We start from the raw sequence: 23,327 nt of genomic DNA on the forward strand, positions 1-23,327 counted from the left end.
GGAACGCAGATCCTATAGATCTTTTTATTTCTACATTCAGACTACTAGATGCACCAGAATATTTCAATCATAATGCAAGGAAAAGCGGCCTAAAAATAAAAAATGGGGTAAATTCAGTTTGTAATGCTTAATTTTAAACAGCTTGTTGTTTATTTAAGCCTGACGTTGCCCTGTTTGAAGCCTGCTGCAATGAACGTATTCAGCAGTTTGATGATGAAGAGGAAGATATTTGGGAAGAAAAAGAGATTGGATATGGAACACAGATTAAGTCTAGAACTCGGTAAGCAGTAAACCTATCAGATACTTTCTTTATCGTTCTGTCATGTAGTCTCTCAAGTACGATTTTATGTTCATAGCTGTAAGGGCTCATGCACACTAACGTATGCCCGTCGTGCTGTAGCCTGGGGGGCATACGTCGGCGCACAGGAGAGTGGGAGTGGGGGAGTGCTGCTCACCCCCGCCCCTCTCCATAGAAAATTCTAGCTGCGGAGCCGTAGATACGGCCAGAGATTAGATTTTTGTCTAGTATCTTGTATTTATGTGGACAGCCCAACCGTCTCTTAAAATGTTGGAAGGAGACTTGAAGCATACAGTTCCCCTTAAAAGATATCCACCAGAATATTAGTGTTATTAACCCTTAATGCTTCTGGGTAGCTCCCATCAGCATGAATACAGCAATATGTTTATTAGGAGCTTTGCTGTACTTCAGTTATAAAATGAACTTCTATCTTCATGTAAACGAATCGCAAGTGATTCAGGGGGTGTTTGCAAAGCCCCTCTGGGCCCCAGATTCTTTAGTCAACCATGCCCCCAAAGCACTTGTATCTCCCTCTCTGAAAGAATTACAAGAAACAAAAATATTTCTTTTCAGCTCCCCTCTCTTATGTCCCGCGTGACTGGTGCACAGAATATCTGAGTCGGAGTCAGCACGTGGTATCACAAGGGAAAGGAGGTTGTCCAGCACTCAGCAAAATACATAAGAAAATGGATTTTCGTATGGATTTGGCTGAGTGCTGGACAACCTCCGTTCCTTTGTAACCTCCTCTCTCCCTGTTTTCACCATGTTGATCAATAATTTTAATGGATATTCTTCCATGTATATACGGTCTCATACAAGAAGTAGTGGCATTTTTCATGTGAGGCAGGACACTGAAGGAATATAAACTCTCTCATTTTATAATTCATATTTGCTTCCTTTATATGCTAGTGTCTCCATTAGTGCCACGGAAGTATTGCACACATCCTGCTCTGTTCACAGATGTGTAAGCCCTGTTTTTAATTATCATATTGGGTAGTTTTGCATAGCCCTCTGCTGTATATGGATTCCTGCCTACATTATAATACACTATTTGCTTCACCAAAACATTAAATCTTGAGGGAAAAGAAGGTAGGTGAGATTTAATGTTCATGCACTAATCACTAATGTGAAAGGAAAATGTGCCTTTGCACTTCTTTCCATTTATTTGATCTGATATTTTAAGTTGTAGGTTTGGAGTTTCGCAGTCATCTGAAGATTCATCACGCAGTGACTTGGAGAATGGAGAGCCAGAAAGTAGCCCTACAACTGATGAAGAAGGAGCAGAGGGTTGTCCTAATAGAGAAACGCCTCCAAATCTTAGCCCAATCAGTGGTAGTCCTCCCACACAAAGAGATGGCACAGCTACGGAAGGTAACTTACTATCACAAAGCTTCTCAACTTGTGGATGATGTGATTACAATACTTAAAGGGGTATTCCCATTTCAGCAAATAAATGGTGTTGTTTATATTATAAAAAGTTATACAATATTCCAATATACCATCTGTATCAATTCCTCACAGTTTTCTAGAACTCTGCTTGCTGTCATTCTATAGAAAGCTTTTATGTTTGCTCCAGTGAATAGAAATCTGTCCATGGTGATGTGATGGACATTCAGGCGCACAATCCGCTATTATTACAGAGATAAATCAGAGCTGTGTGATACTAACAGCTTGTGTGCCTGCATGTCCATCACATCACCATGGACAGATTTCTATTCACTGGAGTAAACAGAGAAGCTTTCTGTAGCCGGACAGCAAGAGCAGAGATCTAGAAAACCGTTAGGAATTGATACAGACAGTATATGAGGAAACTGCATAACTTCATTACACAAACAATATCAAATATTTGCTGAAAGTAGACAACCCCTTTAACGTTTTTAAAAGCCGGTTTCTATAAAATATTAACTCTGGTTCATACGTATACAAGATCATAATTTCCTCCAGTATTAACCCCTTAATGACCGCCCTATCGGGATTCTACGGCGGTCATTAAGGGTACTTCTTCTGACGCGACGCCTTTCTACGGCGCCGCGTCAGAAGAAGATTTCGGGACATCGGGTCAGTATAGTGCCGGTGTCGGGCTGTGATATCACAGCCCAGACCCGGCACTAACACCCGGGATCGGAAAAACTCTGATCCCGGGTGTTTAACCCCTTACACGCCGCGGTCAAGCATGACCGCGGCGTGCAAGTGTGTCCCCCGTGGATCGGACCCCCCTGGTGTGCTTACCGGGGGATCCGATCCCTCCTGCCGCTGCCCCGGGTCCCGACGAGTGACCCGAGGCTGTCGGCTCCTCTTCTCGCCGGGTCCTGCCTTCCTGGCAGGACCCGGCTGTAAGTAACTGAGCATGCGCAGCATGCTCAGTTACTTACACTATACACTGCAATACAAGTGTATTGCAGTGTAAAGGCTTGAATAAGCGATCGGATGATTGCTTATTCAAGCCAAGAAGTAGAAAAAGTTAAAAAGTAAAAAAAAAAAAAAAAAAAAAAAGGATCTTTTTATAATATAATTAAATAAATAAATAAATAAAATAAAAGTCCCATAATCTCCCCAGTAACAAATAAAATGCATATACAGTAAATAAAACACAAAAACATACATATTTGGTATCACTGCGTCCGTATTAATCTGTACAATAAATCTAAATCAATATTGAACCCGCTCGGTGAACTACGTAAAAAAAAAACTCGGAAAACTTCCCATAATATACAATTTTTCATCAAACACCATCACAAAAAATGTTCTAAAAAGTGATCAAAAAAAAGTTACGTTCCCTAATATGATACGACTGAAAAGAACAACTGTTTTCGCAAAAAATAAGCCCTCAACCAGATCTGACAACAGAAAAATACAGAAGTTATGGCCCTGAAAAGTTGTCAATAGTAAAAACAATGCGATTTTCTCCAATATTGGTTTTGCTCAGGAAAATTAAGCAAAAATAAGAAAAACTATATAAATGAGGTATCACCGCAATCGTAGTGAACCAGAGAATAAAGATAAAATATTATTTTTACATTACGGTGAGCGGGGGAAAAAAAATGCTAACAATCCAAAATAAAAATTGATGATTTTGTTTGTGTCCCCCTTGAAATAGTTAATAAAATCTCAAGAATAAGCTTTAGACTCCCAAAATAAATTATCTATACCTTGTATCTCATCCCATAAAAAATAAGCCCTCATATGTTTGTATTACCAAAAAAAAATAAAAATTTATAGGTCGTACAATGTGACAATACAAATCTGCTGTGAATGGCGCCTCCATTCATTCTATACTCGGCCGTGCGCCCGTACAGCAGTTTACCACCACATATGGGGTATCAGTACACTCGGGAGGAATTGGGCATCAAGCGTTGCAGTGCGTTTCATCATTTAATTTATTCTGAAAATTTCAGTTTTGGCCTAAATGAATGTATTTTCCCCAAAAATTCTATAGTTTCTAAATCGCAGGTCCATATTTTTTAACCCATGTGAAACACTTAAAGGGTTAATAGACTTAATAGAAGTTGTTTTACATACGTTGAGGGGTGAAGTTTCTATAGTGGGGTAATTTATGGGGTTTTACTATTATTTAGGCCTCTCAAAGTCACTTGAAAGCTGAGTTGTCCCTCAAAATGTGAGTTTTGGCAATTTTCATGAAAATAAGAAAAATCGCACCTAAAGTTCTGCACCTCATAACATCCTAGAAAAATGTCCGGAAGCATAAATTATCATCCCAACATAAAGCAGATATTCTGTAAATGTTAATTATCAAACTTTTTGGGTAGTTTTACATCTTGTCTGGAAACCAGAACATTTCAAACTTGGAAAATGAAGAATTTTTACAAACTTTTGCCAAATTTTCACTTTTTTTCAGAACGAAATGCAAAACTTATCACTTAAATTTTACAACTAACATGAAGTACAATGTATCACGAGAAAACATTCTCAAAATCACCGGGATATGTTAAAGCGTTCCGAAGTTATAACCAATTATCGTGAGACTTGTCAGATTTGAAAAATCGAGTCTGGTCATTGAGCTGAAAACTAGTGTCGGTGATAAGGGGTTAAATAAGGTGGGAAACACAGTTTAGTGCAAAGTGTTTTTGATTCTAAATAAGTCTTTTTTTTTTTTTATATAATTGTATTTTTATTATCATTTTCAAAACAATATAACAAATAATTTGCACGTATTTCACATTGAGATTTTCCAATAATAGTACAAACGAGAAAACAAGTGTTGTCCCCAAAGATTTTGACAGCTCAAATTTCCCATTTACATACTGGGGTACAAAGTTTAACAGTGCAATGTTTTCCTGATAGTAAACCAAATACCAAGGAACGCTTGAACTTCATGCTCAGTTGGTCTAGAAGGGTTGGGGAGGGGGGGGGGGGGTAAACCAACAGAAGACATTCAGACGAACTCACCATGACAACAATTAACACTCTGGTAGAAACGATAGGGGTGACCACCTCACTCTCCTCCTCCTGCCCGCTCTTCTATCCAGTAGCGATCCCAACGTTCCCAGGTTTTGTCGAATAATGGGATACGATTGTTCAAGGAGGCGGTCAAGTGTTCCATACTGCGAGTCTCCCTTACCCTAGCAAGTAGGTCCATTCGGGAAGGGGGGGGCCTGCCTTTTCCAAAATTGCGCTATCAGGCATCTTGCAGCTGTGAGTACGTGCAAGCTCAATTTTGTGGCCGTCTTGGCCATGGGCCGAGGAGAGACGTTTAGCAAGTAATACAATGGGGAGAGTGGAATGTCCACCGCTACCACCTCCCGGAGGAGAGACTTTACCTCCTGCCAGAAAGGCTGCACCAATGGGCACGTCCAGAAGATGTGCTGAAGAGTTCCCCCAGGCGAGCCACATCGCCAGCAGGTGTCCGGCGTGTCTGGGAATAATCTGTGTAATAAGGATGGGGTATGGTACCACTGCAACATCAGCTTGTACTGATTCTCCTTATGTGTAGCACATAAAGAGGTTTTAGCTGCTCTATTCCAGATCATCTGCCACGTATCTTGTGATATTGGACCCCCCGCTATGCTTTCCCATTTGGCCATGTATGGATGTGCTATAGGGTCATCTGATCTTGGGTGTAATAGTATCATATAGATATCTGATATAAGACCAGAGGTGTGGGTAGCGGTTTTGCAGATGTGCTCAAACGCGGTGGGCACCGAAACCATCTCAGTATTGCTTAGGGACTGCAGGAAGTGCCTAATACAAATATAGTGGAAGTTGGCTGTATGTGGGAGATGGAATTTATCTTTCAAGGCAGGAAACGGCAAAATCTTCCTATCTCGGTAGTCTACTATGTCTGCGAATCTAAACAATCCCTTCTCATGCCATGGTTTAATTTCCTGCCCAACTCCAGCCTGTTGCATAAGAGGGGTGTGTAAGAAAGATTGCATAGGAGAGCATTGGGATACCAGCGGAAACCTGGTAACACAGGCCCTCCACAATTTAATCGTGAATGAGATGGGACCCAATTGGGGGTCAGGCAATGTAGGCGCCTCCTCAGGCCAGAGGTAAGAGTTGGGGTGGAAAGGAGCCAACCATAGTTTCTCAATCTCCATCCATTTGGAGAATGCCAGCAAGGTAGACCACGCTGGGATTCGTCGCAAATGTGTTGCCCAGTAGTATCTGGTAATATCCGGCACCGATAGTCCACCCTTGGATTTGTGAGAAATTAGAACAGACTTGGAGACTCTGTGCCTCTTTTTGGCCCAGATAAAATGTAAAATTGATGCTTGCAGGGACCTCAGAGCACCCAACGGAACCGGCACCGGCAGGGTTTCAAAAAGATAAAGCAGCTTGGGCAAGATAGTCATTTTGACCGCTGCTATCCTGCCAAAAAGAGAAAGAGGGAGACTATTCCAGTTATCCAGCAGAGTCCTTATTTCTCGGAAGCTATCAGGGAAGTTCTGCCCATAGAGTGTGTTGTACGAGGGGGTCAGGAGTATCCCCAGGTATTTAATAGCATCAGTTTTCCAATTATATCGGAACGTCGCCTTCAATTGATCAACCAATGGTTGGGTAAGATTAAGGGGTAAAGCCTCTGTCTTTGAGGTATTCACTTTATAACCAGATAGACGACCGTACTGCTGTAACCGTGCTTGTAGGTTGGGCAGAGAGATTAGGGGTTGAGTTAAAGTGAGCAGGATGTCATCCGCAAATAGAGACAATTTGAATTCCCTATCTCTGACCATAATACCATGAATATTAGGGTCTTGTCGGATGATGGAGGCCAAGGGTTCAATGCAGAGTATGAACAGGAGAGGAGAAAGTGGGCAACCCTGACGTGTACCATTCCTTATCTGCAGAGGTGGGGAGGATGCATGTGGAAGCTTAATTTCAGCTGTAGGATTTGAATACAACCCCCTCAAAGCCTGGAGAAAGGGACCTCTTATTCTAATGTGTTCTAGCACTTGAAACATGAAGGGCCAGCTGAGACGATCGAACGCCTTTTCTGCGTCTAAACTGAGAATCAGGGCCTGGTCGTTTTGTTTGTTGACTACATCAATAAGATCAATTGTTCTCCTCGTGTTGTCGCCACCCTGACGCCCTGGCACAAAGCCCACTTGGTCTTTATGAATTACCTGGGGGATCCACTGGATCAGGCGATTGGCCAGCAATTTTGTGAATATTTTCAAATCAGCGTTCAGAAGTGCAATTGGCCTATAATTAGCACAGTCAGTTGCATCTTTCCCGGATAAGGGTGATGTAGGAATGAGTAAAAGTTGTAGGCATAGGCTCACCTTGTAAGAACGCATTAAACACTTTTGTCATATGCGGCAACAACACAGGGGAGAAGGTCTGATAATAGAGATATGTGAGCCCATCCGGACCCGGGGATTTCCCGTTGGGCATTCCTTTGATCACTTCCTCTATCTCCTCCGATGTTAATTCTGAGCTAAGTGTCTCAATAGCCTCCGAGGGGAGACCCGGGAGGGAGCAAGAGTTCAAGAAATCTACTAGCAACGTTTTTCTAAGGTCCTCATCCAAGGGCAGGGTGTTTGGTAAAGAGTACAATTTGGCGTAAAATTCTTGAAAACGAGAGGCAATCGCCCTCGGGTCATGCAAGAAGTTGCCCCCAGAATCGCTTATAATATGGGGAGTTTGGTGATCCCTCCTCTCCCTCAGTTGCTTCGCCAGGAGTGAGTGGTGTTTATTTGCTTGTTCATAGTACCGTTGCTTAGTAAACACCAGCAGTTTCTCTACTTCCTGGGTCTGAACCTCTCGCAACTGTTCCCTGACCTCAATTAGCTGTTGGAGTCTTCTCCTGGTTGGTTTGGCTAACAAAGCTGCCTCCTGCTTATCAATTTCTTTCCTTAGCTCTTTCTCCAGATGGACCCTATTCCTTTTCAATCTGGTTCCCTGTTCAATGCAGTGGCCTCGGAAGACCGCTTTATGAGCTTCCCACATCACAGGAATGGAGGGAATTGAGTCCTCGTTAAACTGAAAATACTCCCGCAACGCCCCATTTAACTCTTCCTTGATCAGGGGCTTTTTAAGGAGGGATTCGTTCAGGCGCCAGTGACATACCCTCGTTGTAGTGAGGCCCTCTCTAAGCTGCAGGAGGACTGGCGCATGGTCTGACCACGATATGTCCCCCACCTCTGCAGTGTGCATCATTCGCAAGAATTGTATATCTCCAAACCAATAATCTATACGGGTATGGGTGCCGTGCGGGGCGGAGTAAAAGGTAAATGAGCGGTCACCCGGGTTGCCCACTCTCCACAAGTCATACAGGGCAAACCTCCTAATGACTCTACGGAATGCGGCTGAGATGGTGTTTTGCGATCTAGTGGTGGGGTTGGGATCAATTGCCAGGCGGTCCATATTTTCTGAAAAAATGACATTAAAGTCCCCTCCTACCAGTAGGGGTGCTGGTGGAAGTTTAGCTAACTTACTAAATAAGTCTTTTAACTTGAAAAGAGCAAAGGGGTATAAAAGCTCCAAACAAGTGTGGAGTTAATATAACGTTGTGTGATCTAACAGTGAAGTGTAAAAATATCAGTATTTTTTTTTCTTTTGAAGAGACTGGATGGACTGCTGTGTTTGATGAACATGTGAACTCCAAACCTCCTGCTCCTTGTGTAGCCTTAGATGTAGGTTCTAGTGTGTGGGATGCGCCAGCGCCAGAGACATCCACTCCGGAGGAAAAGGGATGGGCCAAGTTTACAGACTTTCAACCATTTTGTTGGTAGGTTGTTCAAAGACTAAGCTATGTAAATGTTATTGCTTTTATTTTTGTGGTGAATGTCAGGGCTAATGAAATCCTGTGCTTTAGGTTCATTCATTTTCAAACATTACCCAGAATATAACTGTGTTATTAATCTGTTGGAAGACAGGAATACCTACAAACCCACCAAACGCTCTTGTTTTTCTCATTTAGAGCTTCATTTTCCTTACATTGACTTACAGGTCGCATACAGTATGTGTAATATAATGGCTCAACTTTCGGGTTGCAGACAGAATAGTTTCGTTTAATTCTGCCAGGTCCATGTATGGGTTTAGGGTCATTTTTCGCCTTCTCTTTAAACACGCGTAGGCTTTTTTTATGACTGGAAAAAAAAGATCATGTTTTTATTTACTATTGTTTGTCTCCATAGTTCTGAATCTGGTCCCAGGTGTAGTTCACCAGTAGATACGGAAAGCAGTGCATCTGATGGACATAGTAAGCAGAGCCAAGACAAATTCTGTAAGTATTACATATTATGTTTCTAAAAAAATAATGCTAGGTAATAGAGATGGCTGGCTAGATGCCTTATGGGAGATACAATAAAACTTAACTGACCTTTAACCCCTAGGCGCACCAGGACGTTATAGTACGTCCCCGGGGCTAGATGCTTAGCGCACGGGGGCGTTCTATAACGTCCTGCTTCTGGCACCGGCTCACGAACGGAGCCGGTACCAGAAGCAGCGGCTGTCAGCTGTCTAGTACAGCTGACAGCCTGCGCTAACACCCGCGATCGGAGCCGGCTCCGATCGCGGGTGTTAACCCCTTACACGCCGCGGTCAGACATGACCGCGGCGTGTAAGGGTGTTTGCGCTGTGGATCGGATCCCCCGTGCCGCTTACCGGGGGATCCGATCCACTTCTGGGCAGCTCCGAGGACTGGCATATGCCCCGGAGCTGCCCGGTCTCCATGGCAGTCAGACCCCTTCCGGGTCTGACTGTCTGAGCAAGCTTGCTCAGACAGTTTTCACTGCTCTACAATAAAATAGTATTGTAGAGCAGTGTATTGAACTTAAACCAGTGATCAGAGCATCACTGGTTCAAGTTCAAGTATGTATAAGTAAAAATATGCAAAAACACTTAACACTACACATTATAATAAATAAAAAATAAATACATAAAAATATAAGCCCCTAAAATGTCACTTTCCCATAAAAACACTTAATAAAGAATAAAAAACACAAAAAAACCTGCATATTTGGTATTGCCGCGTCCGTAACAATCTGTATAATAAAACAGAATCGTTACTGGACCCGCACGGTACACGCCGTAGAAAAAAAAACGCAAAAACGTTCCGAAAAAAGCTAATTTTTAATTAATACCCTATAAAAAAGTGCTCTAAAAAGTAATTTAAAAAATGTTATGCACTCCAAAATAAGCCCACTAAAAAGAACAACTCTTCTCGCAAAAAATAAGCCCCTAACCAGATTTGTCAGCCGAAAAATAAAAAAGTTATGCATATGAAAAGATGGTGATGCTAAAATGAACAAGATTTTCTCCAAATTGGTTTTTATTCAGTACAATTGAATAAAATACACAAAACCCCCACATATTTGGTATCCCTGCGTCCGTAACAATCTGCATAATAAAACAGAATCGTTATTAGATCCGCAAAGTGAACCCCGTAAAAAACAAAACAAAAAAAAAGCTCCAGAAAAAAGATCATTTTCAATTAATACCCTATAAAAATGCTCTAAAAAGGGATTTAAAAAAATGTTATGCACTCTAAAATAAGACCACTAAAAAGAACAATCCTTCTCGCAAAAAATAAGCCCTTAAACAGATTTGTGAGGCGAAAAATAAAAAAGTTATGCATATGAAAGACGGTGATGCTAAAATTAACAACATTTTTGCCAAATTACTTTTTATGCAGTAAAAATGGGAAAAAAATAAAAAATCTATATAAATGAGGTCTTTTTGTAATCGTGGCAACCCAAAGAATAAAAATAATATACTATTTTTATGGTATGGTAAACAGCCAAAAAAAAAAACCCATAAAAATCTTCCTGAAAAGTGATGATTTTCATTTCCTCCACCAACAAAGAGTTAATAAAATCTCACCAATTAGCCTATAGATTCCCCCAAATTACGTACCAGAAAAGTGCATCTCATGTGGCAAAAGAAATAAGCCCCTATAGGCCCACATTAAAAAAAAAGAAAAAAATGATAGCCTGTACAAAATGACATAGCAAATCTGATCTGGATGGCGCCTCCTTCCCCTCTATGCCCGGCCGTGCGCCCATACAGCAGGTTACCAGCACATGTAGAGTATCCGTGTACTCGGGAGAAATTGGGTAACAAACTTTGTGGAGCCTTTATTCATTTAATCCATTGTAAATGTTTAATTTTCCACCCAAAATGAGTGTATTGTGAAAAAATATTACAATTTGCAGACTGCACCTCCATTTTGTTTTAACCCCTATAAAACACGTAAAGGGTTAACAAACTTCTTAAAAGTGGTTTTTCATACGTTGAGGTGTGTAGTTTCCACAATGGGGTAATTTACGAGTCTCGCTATTATTTAGGCCTCTCAGTGTCAATTAGAATTTGAGAAGGTCCATCTAAATACAGGTTTTGGTGATTTTACAAAAAATGTGAAAAATGGCACCCAAATTCTGAGCCTCATAACATTCTAGTAAAATATGTGGAATCTTAAAAAACCATGCCAACATAAAGCAGACATTTGGGAAATGTAAGTTATGAATTTATTTGGGTGCTATGACTATCTGCATCAAAAGTAGAGAATTTAGAACGTTGAAAATAAAGAATTTTTCCAAATTTTTGCCAAATTTTGTTTTTTTTCATAACTAAACACAAAAGATATCATCCAAATTTTTAAACTAATTTGAAGTACAATGTGTCACGAGAAAACAATCTCAAAATCCCCTGGATATCTCATAGTGTTCCAAAACTATAACCACTTATAGTGACACAGGACAGATTTGAAGAATGGGGCCGCGTCCTTAAGGCCAAAAGAGGCTGAGTCCCGTAGGGGTTAAAACCCTTTAAGATCTCAGAACGCAAGCTTGGTAAAGACTGCTTGTTAACGTTGCAAATGTTTGGTGTATAAAGAAAACCACTGTTTCACTGAAACCTGAAAGGAATCCAACTGCTTCCACTCTCAGTGAATCCAAATAGCCAGAAGCCACATCTAAAATGGCCACAAACCTCATATGGCCTCAGTGCAACCTGGAGTTTCCTTGCTCAGGAGACTGTGTTTTACTATTAGTTTAAAATTCAATTTTAATTCCCTTCCACGTATCATTTTTTTTTACATGAAAATGCCTTTTTTGTTTTTACAGTTAGTGCCACCTCCCCATGTGTGTGGAACGTTTGTGTGGCTAGAAAGGCCCCAGTAATTGGTTCTGATAGCAGTTCCTCTGGTGGATCTGACAGTGAGGAGGAAGACAAAAACAGTATAATTACTGAAACCATAAGCACCGGAGCTGGACATGAGACCATCAGACTCACCATGGACACCAAGAATGAGAAGGCTACATTTAGTAGGTAGGTGATTGTTTTGATGTGAAAAAAGGTATTTACGGACTGGTGCTTACCGTCTCTAAAATCTGCCCACATGTAAAAGTAACTGTGGAGCCTTATGTAGTTCTTATTCTTATGTAAAGTTTATTAAGTGTTCTATGAATGCCGTTTTTACATGTGGGGTTATTTGGGAGCTTATGGATTTCCTTACTAAACAAATAACAGTTCAGGAATGTTAAATATATTTATTTGGCCTTTATCTCATCCACATGTAAATACAGCAAGCTAATGAACAACATGCTGGATAACAGAATAATAGGAGCTCATAGGGAACAAGTGCACAGCAAGGCGCCATGTATTATTACTACTGTTGATAAGTTTGTAGTTTTATGGATCATTTTTCTTTTACAAGCGTCATGCATATAACTCATTCATTATTGCACAGATGGAGCTTTACATCATATTCAGTCTGTCCTCACTATTTACTTTGCTGTATTCTCTCTCTTTTTCTGGTATCATATACTGTCTTTCTCCCTTGTCTTCTCTCCTGCCGTGGTTACTGCTCAGAATCTTTACACCTGCAGGGTATGTACAGCATGCCAGGAAAGAATGCAAGGACCTCAATCACTCCAAGGAGCAGGGAGAGTCTCAATTCTCTGTATCACTCTCATTAATATACATATATCTTTCATTATGCTGTGTCCAACACATCAACTCATTACATTATTGTTTATTTATTGTTTTATTTTTTCATTCACTTGGGGGCACTTTTGACATTTTTGATGAAAGGACAGGGTTAGCCTGGAATTTAAAGTATGCTATGCTATTTACATGGGTGTCACTAACCTATATAATAATATATTTCTCAGCTTGGGATAAGCTGGATTAGTCCAAATCAGAAAGAATGTTAAAAAAAAAAATTACACTGCACAGAGATGTAGAAGGGACACAGGGAAACATTATGTGAAAAAAACTAGTTTTGAATTAAGTGGACATTTCATAAAATTGCTTATATTGAGGAGAAAGTAAAAACAATGTGATTAGTGACAATTAAATATTTGGAGCTATCCAGCTATGAATATGATAATTATTTATGACATAAACATATAGTACAGCTCTTTACTATTCACGTGGTTAAAGTGGTTGTGCTTTATTTTACCATAACACATTAGTTCAGATAAAGCTGCATGAGAATGAGAAAACACAGTATATGACCTTTCTCTAATTACATTTAGAAAAATAGGATAAAAGGATCAAAATATAAATGGATAAGACATTGATTGGGCTAGCTTGGCTAAAAAGACTTGTTTTTTTTAAGCCATACTTGGTGAGCTATTGCATACCGGAAAACTGGTGCTGCTCGAGAAAAGTCTTGGGTCGGGAGCAGAACAATGATAAGGTCATGTGATGGGTGAGAAGTATAAATTATGTTCTAGAATGAATAGACAGTGTAGAGGCATCAGAGTAGAGGTTAGAGAGGAAAGTTAATCTGGCTGTGGCTTTCAGGCTGGATAGCGTTACTGCTTAGACATTACCATAAGAACCAAAAAAGAAAGGGAAACCACCAGATCGTCAGATAATCAAATTTTACTTTAAACAACAACAATAAAATCACAGAACGTGACAAAAGTACTTGGGATGTAGCATTCAGGTGTACCCTGATACAAAAGTGGTGCAAGTGTAGTAAATAACTTCATATATATACGCACACAAATTCATCCAGGATCCAGGCGTGTATGCTGAAACATACATTGGAGAGGTGACTTGCAGCTGAGCATGGGTAAGACGCATCCACTATATGATAGCCTTGTATGATTCCTGACTTGTATTCATTAAGTTATTATATTGTACAGATTATTGGGGAGTTTAGCCCTTTATGTCAGGTCATACACATTTTACTGAAAGTAATTTGATGGTTGGTCTTTCCCTATGGCTGTAATATATATCCGTTCAAATCCATTATTGTGACAACTGGGAGTCTCCTTAAGACTCCCAGGCTTGTCATTCTGCAGGACCTATAATAGTGTGCCTGATGCACACTATTATAGATCAATAGAAAAATCCTCATATACTGCCATACAGAATAAAAAGGTTTCATTTGGAGAGCACAATGTAAGCCGTTAAAACAAGCCCCAAAAGAAAATGGTGCAAATCACAAGATTTGGAATTTTTTTGCAGTTTCCCCGTACACGGCATGGAATATTAACCCCTTGGCGCAATAGGACGTACATGTATGTCAAAATGTGGCAACAGACCACATTTCCAGATGTATGTCTCAGCGATCGGCCGAGCTCAGTACAGAGCTCAGCTGTATGTGCTCCCCGGGCTCCCACAGTAACAGGTGAGATTGTGATACTCACGATTCTGGCTATTTAACTATGCTGTCCGTGGCATCTATGGGGCACCTGGCCCAGTCTACATCTTCCAAGCAAGCCATGGAGGTGCCAACTGCTTCCATGGCAACCATGGGGTCCTCTGAGGGCTGCCAGTAGTAAGTGCCTGTTAGATTGTGCTTCCAGTTTTTTCTGAACCAGTACCTTGAACCCAAAAAAATGATAAAAAGTGATCAAAAAGGAACATACCAATAAAAAGCCATGAAACAGCTCCATACATAAAAAAAAAATAAAATAAAAATGTTATGCCTCTTAGAGCATGGCGATGCAAAAATAAGCCAATTTCTCAACAATTGAGTTCTATATTCTGCAAAGCAAGTCAACCATAAAAAAGCTATATAAATGGGTTATCGCCGTTATCGTGGTATATTGGTGCAGATTTGTAAAAAGTGTCCTAAGGTGCAGAGCTAAACAGTTTTATTCCGCACCAGATTCATATAAGTGTCTGGTGCTGGGTAAAAAATCTGATGCAGTATAAAACTGTCTAGTTATACTCTGCACCTCTATTAGTTGGCTTACTTTACGCCAGAAAATTAGGTAAAAATTCTGTCAGTTTACCAATATTTTTGGCGCACGGACCTTTTTGGTGAGAGGCCATGCCCTCTTTCTTAGGCCAAAGCAGGAACTTTGTGGAGCTTTTTGTCATTTAATCTATTGGGAATTTTTAATTTTTGGGCCAAAATTTGTGTATTGTTCAAAAAAATTACAAATTGTAAATTCCACTTCTTAAAGTTGATTTCTCATACATTGAGAGGTTTAGTTTCTATAATGGGGTAATTCATGTGTTTTTACTACTATTAGGCCAGGTGTCTGTAAATATAGGTTTTTGGCGATTTTCATGAAAATGTACAATCTCAAAATTACCTGGATATGTTAAAGCATTTAAAGGTTATAACCAGGGCAGATTTAAAAGATTGGGCTTGGTCTAAGGCAGTGATGGCAAACCTTTTAGAGGCCGAGTGCCCAAACTACAACAAAGACCCGCTTATTTATCGCAAAGTGCCAACACAGAAAGTTAATTTGTGATTTATACTCCCTTCTCTGTCACAGTTTTCATTGATACCAGCCCCTGAGGCACCAATAAAGCAGAAAATAGTCCCAGATAGAGCTGCCACTTTAAAATACCTCTGTGTACAGCAAGTCCTGGTCTGTCTGGGACTGCAGGAAGATACCTGGAGTCATCTCTGGTGATGGCCTGAGTGCCCACAGAAAGGGCTCTGAGTGCCACCTCTGGCACCAGTGCCATAGGTTAGCCATCACTGGTCTAAGGTGTTAAATACCATCATTAGAAAGTACAATTTGTTATGCAGGAAACAAGCCGCATACAGCTGTGTACACTGAAAAATATAAAAACCTAAAAACGAAAAAGTACTGTGTCCTTAAGGGGTTAATCTTTCTGTTCAACACATATGAAGAGTGTTCTTTACCTACATTTACTTTTGTAGCTAAGATGATGCTCTGAGATTCTCCCTCCTCCAGGAAGTGTTTGAAAAGCTCTGAATATTTTAAGGCCATTCATCTGCTTGCACAGCATGCACTATGTTTTTCACTTTGCATGGCTTCGCATGTTGGCCTTCATTAAAATAAGGGTTCCTGAAATAATTATAATACATTTACAATAGATCAGCCTTGCTACCCATATATGACAATGTACCCCAATATGAAGGAGAAAATAACCAATTAAAAAAGAAAATGATAAAATAGATAAACTTTATTAATAAATATTTAATACATAGTCATATAAAACACGTAATCACCCACATGTGAATTTCCATTTAGTTTTTTTTGTCTTTGTCTGTATTACTTGTTATTGCTGTAGGGTACCCAGAGTCTCACCCACTTAAAGTATTTCTCTGTTAACAAGTGTCTGTGGCATCCTAGACCAAGTTGCCGAGGGCTTGCTATGACTCTTGTACACCCACTGAAGGTCATAGGCTACTTCCTCACATGTGATGGTTCATTTGGAGTATGAGATTTCTTATACGATCCGTACCCGGTGGTTGGCACCACCTTCTGCAGCACCTTTTCACACCAGTAGTGTGTCAAAGGGCGCTTACTTATCTATATGTTTTCTTTACTATGTGGTTTATGTGCGTTGTTCTGTTTTGCTATCTTTGGTTGTCATTATGATTTAAAAAGACAAAACACAGTAGGTTGGTAGAAAATGGCTTCACCCAACCGTTAACCATGAGTGGAAAGGCAACATCAGCCAGAGATAAACAAAGATAGAGGCTACATCAATTCTCAAGCCATTAGTATTGCATACAAACCCTTGTGGCATACCCCTGATGGACCCCTCTGATGGTTGAAACACGGGTCAGGAAGTGCAGCACACTTGGATCTGTATACTATTGTACTGCTTGAGGATTGATGTGGCTTTTATCTTTGTGGTAGTGTGTCACTTTACTTGTGTAGTCTGAGCTTTGTATCTAACTCAGTTTTGTATCTAACTCAGTTTAGATAGCTATACATCATTTATGTGCTACATACCGTATATACTCGAGTATAAGCCAACCCAAGTATAAGCCAAGGCCCCTAATTTTTCCACAGAAACCTGGTAAAACCTAATTTTTTTACTCGAGTATAAGCCGAGTTTGGGTTTGCAGGACATTATTTTGTGCTGAAAAACTAGGCTTATACTTGTGTATATGGTATAGAAATAAATACTTGACCTTTATTTTTTGTTGCTTCATCGTGATTTGTGTGTGTGTGTTCTATTTTAAATGATTTTATATGTATTAATACATTTTTTTTGGTTTATTGGTCACTTTCTCCTGTATATTGGAGTACTTTATGATTGAGCTGTCACACACTTTATCACTAATAATGTGCCAATGGCTTTAAAATTATGGGTACAATGCCTATACACAAAGCTTATTTTTTACTTGCACCAGTGTTGCATGTCTGCAGTAATGTTACGTTTTACTGAATAAAACTTAAAGAAGCACTCCAGAAAAAAAAATGGAATTATTGAAGAATAACGAGGAGGCTCTTGTTTACACCTTATATATATCTGTACAAACATATGAGAGGGGCATGCAATATAAGGGTGCATAGAAATACACTAGAATATTCTGTATACAGCACGTTTGCAGTCAGTGTGAGCAATAGAAGTTGTATAACTAATAATTGTATAGACTTGCCTAATTTGTATACTATTCCACTCTATTGGTGATCACATAAAGCAGCTAGCCTTAAGAAAAGGGCTCTTGATCTCTTATCTCATTTGTCAGAGAACATTTGATCTTCTGCTAACATCCAAAGTGTGTATCTGATTACATGGAATCACAGCATGCCTTCATGGAGGCATGGGGAGAATTAGAAGGCCATGGAGGCATGCAGTGATTTCATGTGATCAGATAATTACATGGGGTACCATTTGATAATGTTAGGAGGCTAAAGGACCTGATATGTCACTCTGGCACATGACATTACTAGCTGAATGCTTAGAAGACATGGGGAGGAGCTGCTAGATTTAGCCCGAGGAGGCCACGCCCCCGACCGGATAAATTTCCCTGGATACCAGGCAAGGTTATAAATTTGATTATCGTATATGGGGATCTGATAGTGTCAGTTAGTTTATAGGGCTCTATGGGGAACCTGCCGCTAACTGTATTTGTGAAAAATTTGGTCACGGGTTCCCTTTAAGATAATAATTAATAATAATAATAATTCTTTTATTTATATAGCGCACACAGATTACGCAGCGCTGCACAGGCATGTCAAATTGGTCCCTGTCCCCATGGGGCTCACAATCTAAACAACCTAACAGTATGTTTTTGAAGTGTGGGAGGAAACCGGAGTACCCGGAGGAAACCCACGCAAACACGGAGAGAACATACAAACTCTTTGCAGATGTTGACCTGGGTGGGATTCGAACCCAGGACCCCAGTGCTGCAACAGAACTCTTCTTATAATACAACTAACCATAATTCTTAGCGCATATACTCTGTGCCGGAAAAAAGTATGATGTCTTGCAAACCTGGGAGAGCAAGAGTGTGTTCTAACAGTGATGATTTAATATGATTTTCATAACTCCCATGTCACTTTTAGAGATCTCCATGTTGGTGAGACCGTGTCAGCCTTTTCATTAATATTCTGTACTATACTTCAGAATGGGTGACACAGATGAGGGCCAGATCACACTACCTATATTATTTCCATTATTCTCTTCTATTTCAGAAGAAATTCAAAAGCTATTCTGTCCACCTACTGTTCCCTGTAGGGATATGTGTGTTGAAGAAACAAAACTGTATAAATGATGTGAGCTGCAGCTCTATTTTACTTTAATAAATAACTGAACAGTGTGATGGAAGTTGCTTATAGTGGGCTGGTTGCCCAGAAGAGAGTTCAGCCCAAGTTAGACAATCCATGCACTGGAGAGATTTCCTAGACAAGGTTCTTGTATCACTGGACTGGACTGACGTGCTGGGTTCAGTCCAGGATCTCTCTGAGCATTTTTCTTGGACCGAACTTGCTTGTTGGCAACTGGCCTAAGGTTGTGAATAAATCATTTTTATTTTTGGTTAGGTTTACTTTAAATTTAATAAAACATAATCATTTCCCTTGACCAGAAAAAATTATTGTCAGTACCTTCTACTTTCACAGTAATCCTGATGCCCTAGTTATTGAACAGTTGACTATTGCTGATACCAAATGTGCAAATGAAAAACCCCCTTGTAATGCCAGTGCCGAAGATGAATCACAGGAATCACAGTTGATTTCATCCTGCACAAATTCACAAAGCCCTTGTAGAGAGAAGAGGTAAGTGCATATATAGTTCTGATATCTAATACTACAAACATACATTGTGTATGATTTGATTGTTTTTGTTTTCCCTAAGCTGATTAAGGTGTCTGCACAGAAGTAGTATTCTCAGATTTTACTTTGCATTGGAGTACATTCACACTGATGTGTGCTCGACCGGCCGTAGCCCAGGTATGCACACATTGGAGCACTGGAGAGCAGAAAGGGTGGGTGCTGCTCACCCTTCCCCTCTCCATAGGAAATAGTGCTGCATGGCCGTTCTTACGGCCAAAGATAGGATCATGTTCTTTCTTCTTTATTGTGGCACACGTTGTGCTCACCGTACCAAGCCCGGGCGCTATATGTCCACACAACAGCCCGTGTTAATGAGGCCTTACATTTATTTTAGCACAGGAAATCTGCAGCTTAATACCACAGCAATAAATAAAAATTTGCAGTACAAGTACTTGTCTCATTTTATAAAGGATGTGTCAACATGAGCTCATACATTATGGAGGTGTTTCCAGAGATCATACAGCCTTCATCTTGTACAATACTAGCCTCTCTAAAGCTATTATAAATACACACAATTGTATATAGAATTGGCATCATGTTAATTTATTGCTGATCACATGATTTGTGCATGCTGTGTTCAGACAGATTTGAGTAGATAAATTATTATGGGATGTCTATATGGGATACAAAATTGGTTCATTGGTGTTATCTATGCCTAGACCTCATGCACACAACCTTTCATAAAGACAGAAAAGGATTCCACCATAAGAAAAGAGTTCAGAATATATGTTGCATGTAAGTGTAACTTAAAGGAAACCTACCACTTAAAAGTGGTAGTTCTTACACTCATATACATGGCACCAGCTCAGCTGGTGCCGGAGCATATTTTTATTAGTAGAATAAACCACTGTATCACCCATTTCTAAGTTATATTAACATTTATCTTGGCGCACCGCACTAGGGCACGGCACACCATGCGCGCGCCCGTGCGTGCGCCGGATTCTGAAGCGCTGGAGAGCCGGTGACGGCCTGTTTGCCCGTGCGAAGTTGCACAGGCGCGCGTGTGCCAGAGAACGCATGATGCGCCGTGCACTAGTGCGATGCGCCGAGATAAATGTTAATATAACTTAAAAATCGGTGATACAGCGGTTTATTCTACTAATGAAAATATTTAAGTGGTAGGTTTCCTTTAAATTGAATGAATGACCTAACATTACTAGGGTTTTGCTGGTTTTAATTTGTATCTAAATTAAAGCTATGTTACATAAAAATGTAAATTTTTATGCCTTAGTTCTTGTCCTAGGCTGAATGAATGAGGATCTCCCCTGTGCTAAGTGAGAAAGGCTTCTAAGGCAACCAACATGGTCTTTGGAAGTGTGTCCTACATCTGAGGGGAAGAGGGAGGCTGAGTATGCTGCCAAGAGAGGGAGACAGAAAAGAAGTGGAAACTAGGGATAGAGTTGGAGCGTTATATAGTTACCGTGCTGAAAGACAGGTAGGGTCATCTAGCAGGGTAACTGCACAGGAAGATGCTATGTAGTTCTCCGTCTTCCTGGAGCGACTAGCACTGCAAAAAATAGGGGGAAGAGGAGATCATTACACATCCTGTGATGCAATGCCTTATGGGATCTGTAATCTCAGCATATAAACAGAAAGTAACTGTGCGTGCATGAAGCATAGGAACATGTAAATAATAATTTTGTTTCCATAAATGGTTAAATGTGTGTGCTAGGGCATGGGGATGTGATAAGTGATCACTTGGAAAACTGCTTTGAGTTTGAGTTTGGATGGTTTTCACAAGGGACCATTACACGAGGTTGGTTTAGTTGGAAATTAAAATATCAGTGCTTACCTTTTAGTATATAAGCAATTTTTACAGTGTTTGCTTTCCATCTATCTCTTTTTGTTTATGTTCTTTTCATTGCTTCTCATTATTACGTTCTCACATTAGTTTTCTAAATTGAAGAGATTCGACTGAGATATAAGGATATGTGTCTGAGCAGTAGTTGTTCAACTTCTGAGACCTACTAGGTTCCTTATGTGAACGGAGCACATGTCTAGCATGTACTCCTAGAATGTAAGCTCTTGCGCGCAGGGCCCTCACTCCTAGTGTTCCATATGACTGTTGGTACTCTGTAATGTAATATTATGTTTGTATATGTCCCCTATGATTTGATGTAGCTATATAAATACAGATTATTATTATTATGCTTCTATTTATCCATCTCTATAGGACTGCTTAAAAGAAGCCAAGTACAGCTGTTTTCTGCAGTCTTATAAAGATAAATCAGTAGGCAGTGCATATGCTCAACAGCCTTGTTCTTGTTTGGCCAATCAGACACTTTTCACCTATTCTGTGAACTGGCCTTGGTACAGATCCTGTTTAAGAGAACCTGTCAGGGAAATGAAACCCCAAAACTAAATATATTTTCATAAACTGCCATTAGAAAGCTTTGCTTATCACTTTCTCCCTCCATATGCCCAGCCGCATTTACATAATAAAGAAAAGATGATTTTTAGAATGATGAATGTATGAATTGGCTAGATAAAGGCTGGGATGTATCCTTGTGAGCTGCGGGGACAGGACTAGTGACAGAGACCTGATGACAGGTGTCCTTTAAGTTTTTATTTTTTATTTTTTTATCTTACAGTCATGAGGATCTTACCCTGAATCCCGAAGCCACATTAAATGGGCCTGCGTGACAGAAGTTCAGCTCTAAACTATATCTGGTATGAGGCGGGACCTCTTATTCCCAGAGAGCTTCTTACAGAAACAGTATCATCTGGTTTGTTTGGAGAACCTTATGCCAACTATTAAAGCACTGCAGGAAAATAGGAAAACGAATGGATGCAGCAAGTTGAACTGAGAACTTGGAAACTATGGGTGCGTTTCCCCAGACCCTTGTGATGCTTTGAAGGAAATACTGCCTCTGCAGCTTCTTCCATATCTTTTTGTCATCGTAGCTGTTAAAAGATGTACAAGGCAGCTGGGAAATAAGCATGAATGAAGTATTGTTTCCTTGTCTGCAATCTTCTCAAAAACTTTTATTATTTTAGCAATAATCCTCTAAATTTCATTGCAAATGCTTTTGTCTGCTCACTTGCAGATGTGATACTTTTCAGCAGTAAGCAGCAGTCCAGATCACAAGCCGGTCTAGTGTGTGGCATAAACACTGGACATAAACTGGTACAGACGGGTTACAGTCTTCTGTTTCCATGCACTTTACCTTCTGATCCTTTCCAATCACCTTTGAGTTTGAGAAAGGACAGATTTTTAGTTTAATGTATTGAAAGTCTAACTTGTCTATTAAATAATGACCTCTGAACAGTAACTCAGCAGACCACACCAATGCAGACCATACAGTTTTTACCATTCAGTAATCTTACCAACTAATTGTCGCTCAATTGTAACCTGTACCACAATTATCTTGTAGCATCCAAATATCTTCCCGTGGCATTTTGTGTGTCCAGAATATATATCCAATACATATAAAAAAAACAAAAAAAACATGAAAAACGGGAATGGCAGTGTTGATTATGCACAGTAGGATTTATTCAAAGATTTACCTAATCTTGAATATACCCTCTTTGGATTCGGCTTGTTTTTACCCAGGACTTAATATTGTTGCATTGCAAATTGGTCTTCTACGTAGTGGACCTACCAAGCTAAATGGCCTTATGAAAAATATATGGTGGAACTAAAACCTGTCTAGACAATAGGGATATTTATTCAGGGGTTCTGCGCTATGTCAGTAGCATAGAAGCCCTGAAATAATTACAAATGCTTTTCGCCACCTTTGCGCCAGGAGGTATGGAGGGGGGCGCGGTCAGAGCGGGGTGATCTTGTCCCTGCGCAAGCGTACTCTCTGCAGCCAATGTAGAGATGAACACTGTGCATCACCCCGCCAGATATATCAAAAGGCATTATGATAAATAATCCCCAATGTGGTGATCTTGTTAAATTAGTGGTGGTCTACTGCAGTTCTCATGAAATCTTCATTTTCATTAACAAGTCCCCAACATAATTATTTTTTTAACCCTAAATTTCAGAATCATTCTAAAAATATGCAGGAAAAACTAATTTTCTCCCATAAGTATTTTAACCAGTTTTTATAGAAAATTGTGTAACATTATAAACTTGCATTTTTAGTTTACTTTGTTCTTTTGAC

The 23,327-nt window shown here is 40.0% G+C and overlaps 1 protein-coding gene across 2 annotated transcripts in view; it reads left to right on the forward strand.

Annotated features, from left to right (window-relative positions):
* Nucleotides 1-22,709, forward strand: part of PPP6R2 (protein phosphatase 6 regulatory subunit 2) — a 63,945-nt gene extending 41,236 nt beyond the window's left edge. Inside the window, exons 18-25 of one of the 2 annotated variants that reach the window (XM_072147584.1) lie at nucleotides 159-280; nucleotides 1,482-1,669; nucleotides 8,321-8,486; nucleotides 8,896-8,984; nucleotides 11,824-12,028; nucleotides 12,572-12,589; nucleotides 19,006-19,161; nucleotides 21,810-22,709. In XM_072147584.1, the coding sequence (XP_072003685.1) occupies nucleotides 159-280; nucleotides 1,482-1,669; nucleotides 8,321-8,486; nucleotides 8,896-8,984; nucleotides 11,824-12,028; nucleotides 12,572-12,589; nucleotides 19,006-19,161; nucleotides 21,810-21,861 (996 nt within the window). In that variant the 3' untranslated portion in view covers nucleotides 21,862-22,709. The remainder of the gene's footprint in view (nucleotides 1-158; nucleotides 281-1,481; nucleotides 1,670-8,320; nucleotides 8,487-8,895; nucleotides 8,985-11,823; nucleotides 12,029-12,571; nucleotides 12,590-19,005; nucleotides 19,162-21,809) is intronic. The other variant, XM_072147585.1, reaches the window with a different exon arrangement.
* The last annotated feature ends 618 nt before the right edge of the window (nucleotides 22,710-23,327 follow it).

This window comes from Engystomops pustulosus, chromosome 4, assembly GCF_040894005.1.
Source record: "Engystomops pustulosus chromosome 4, aEngPut4.maternal, whole genome shotgun sequence".
Classification (NCBI taxonomy): domain Eukaryota; kingdom Metazoa; phylum Chordata; class Amphibia; order Anura; family Leptodactylidae; genus Engystomops; species Engystomops pustulosus.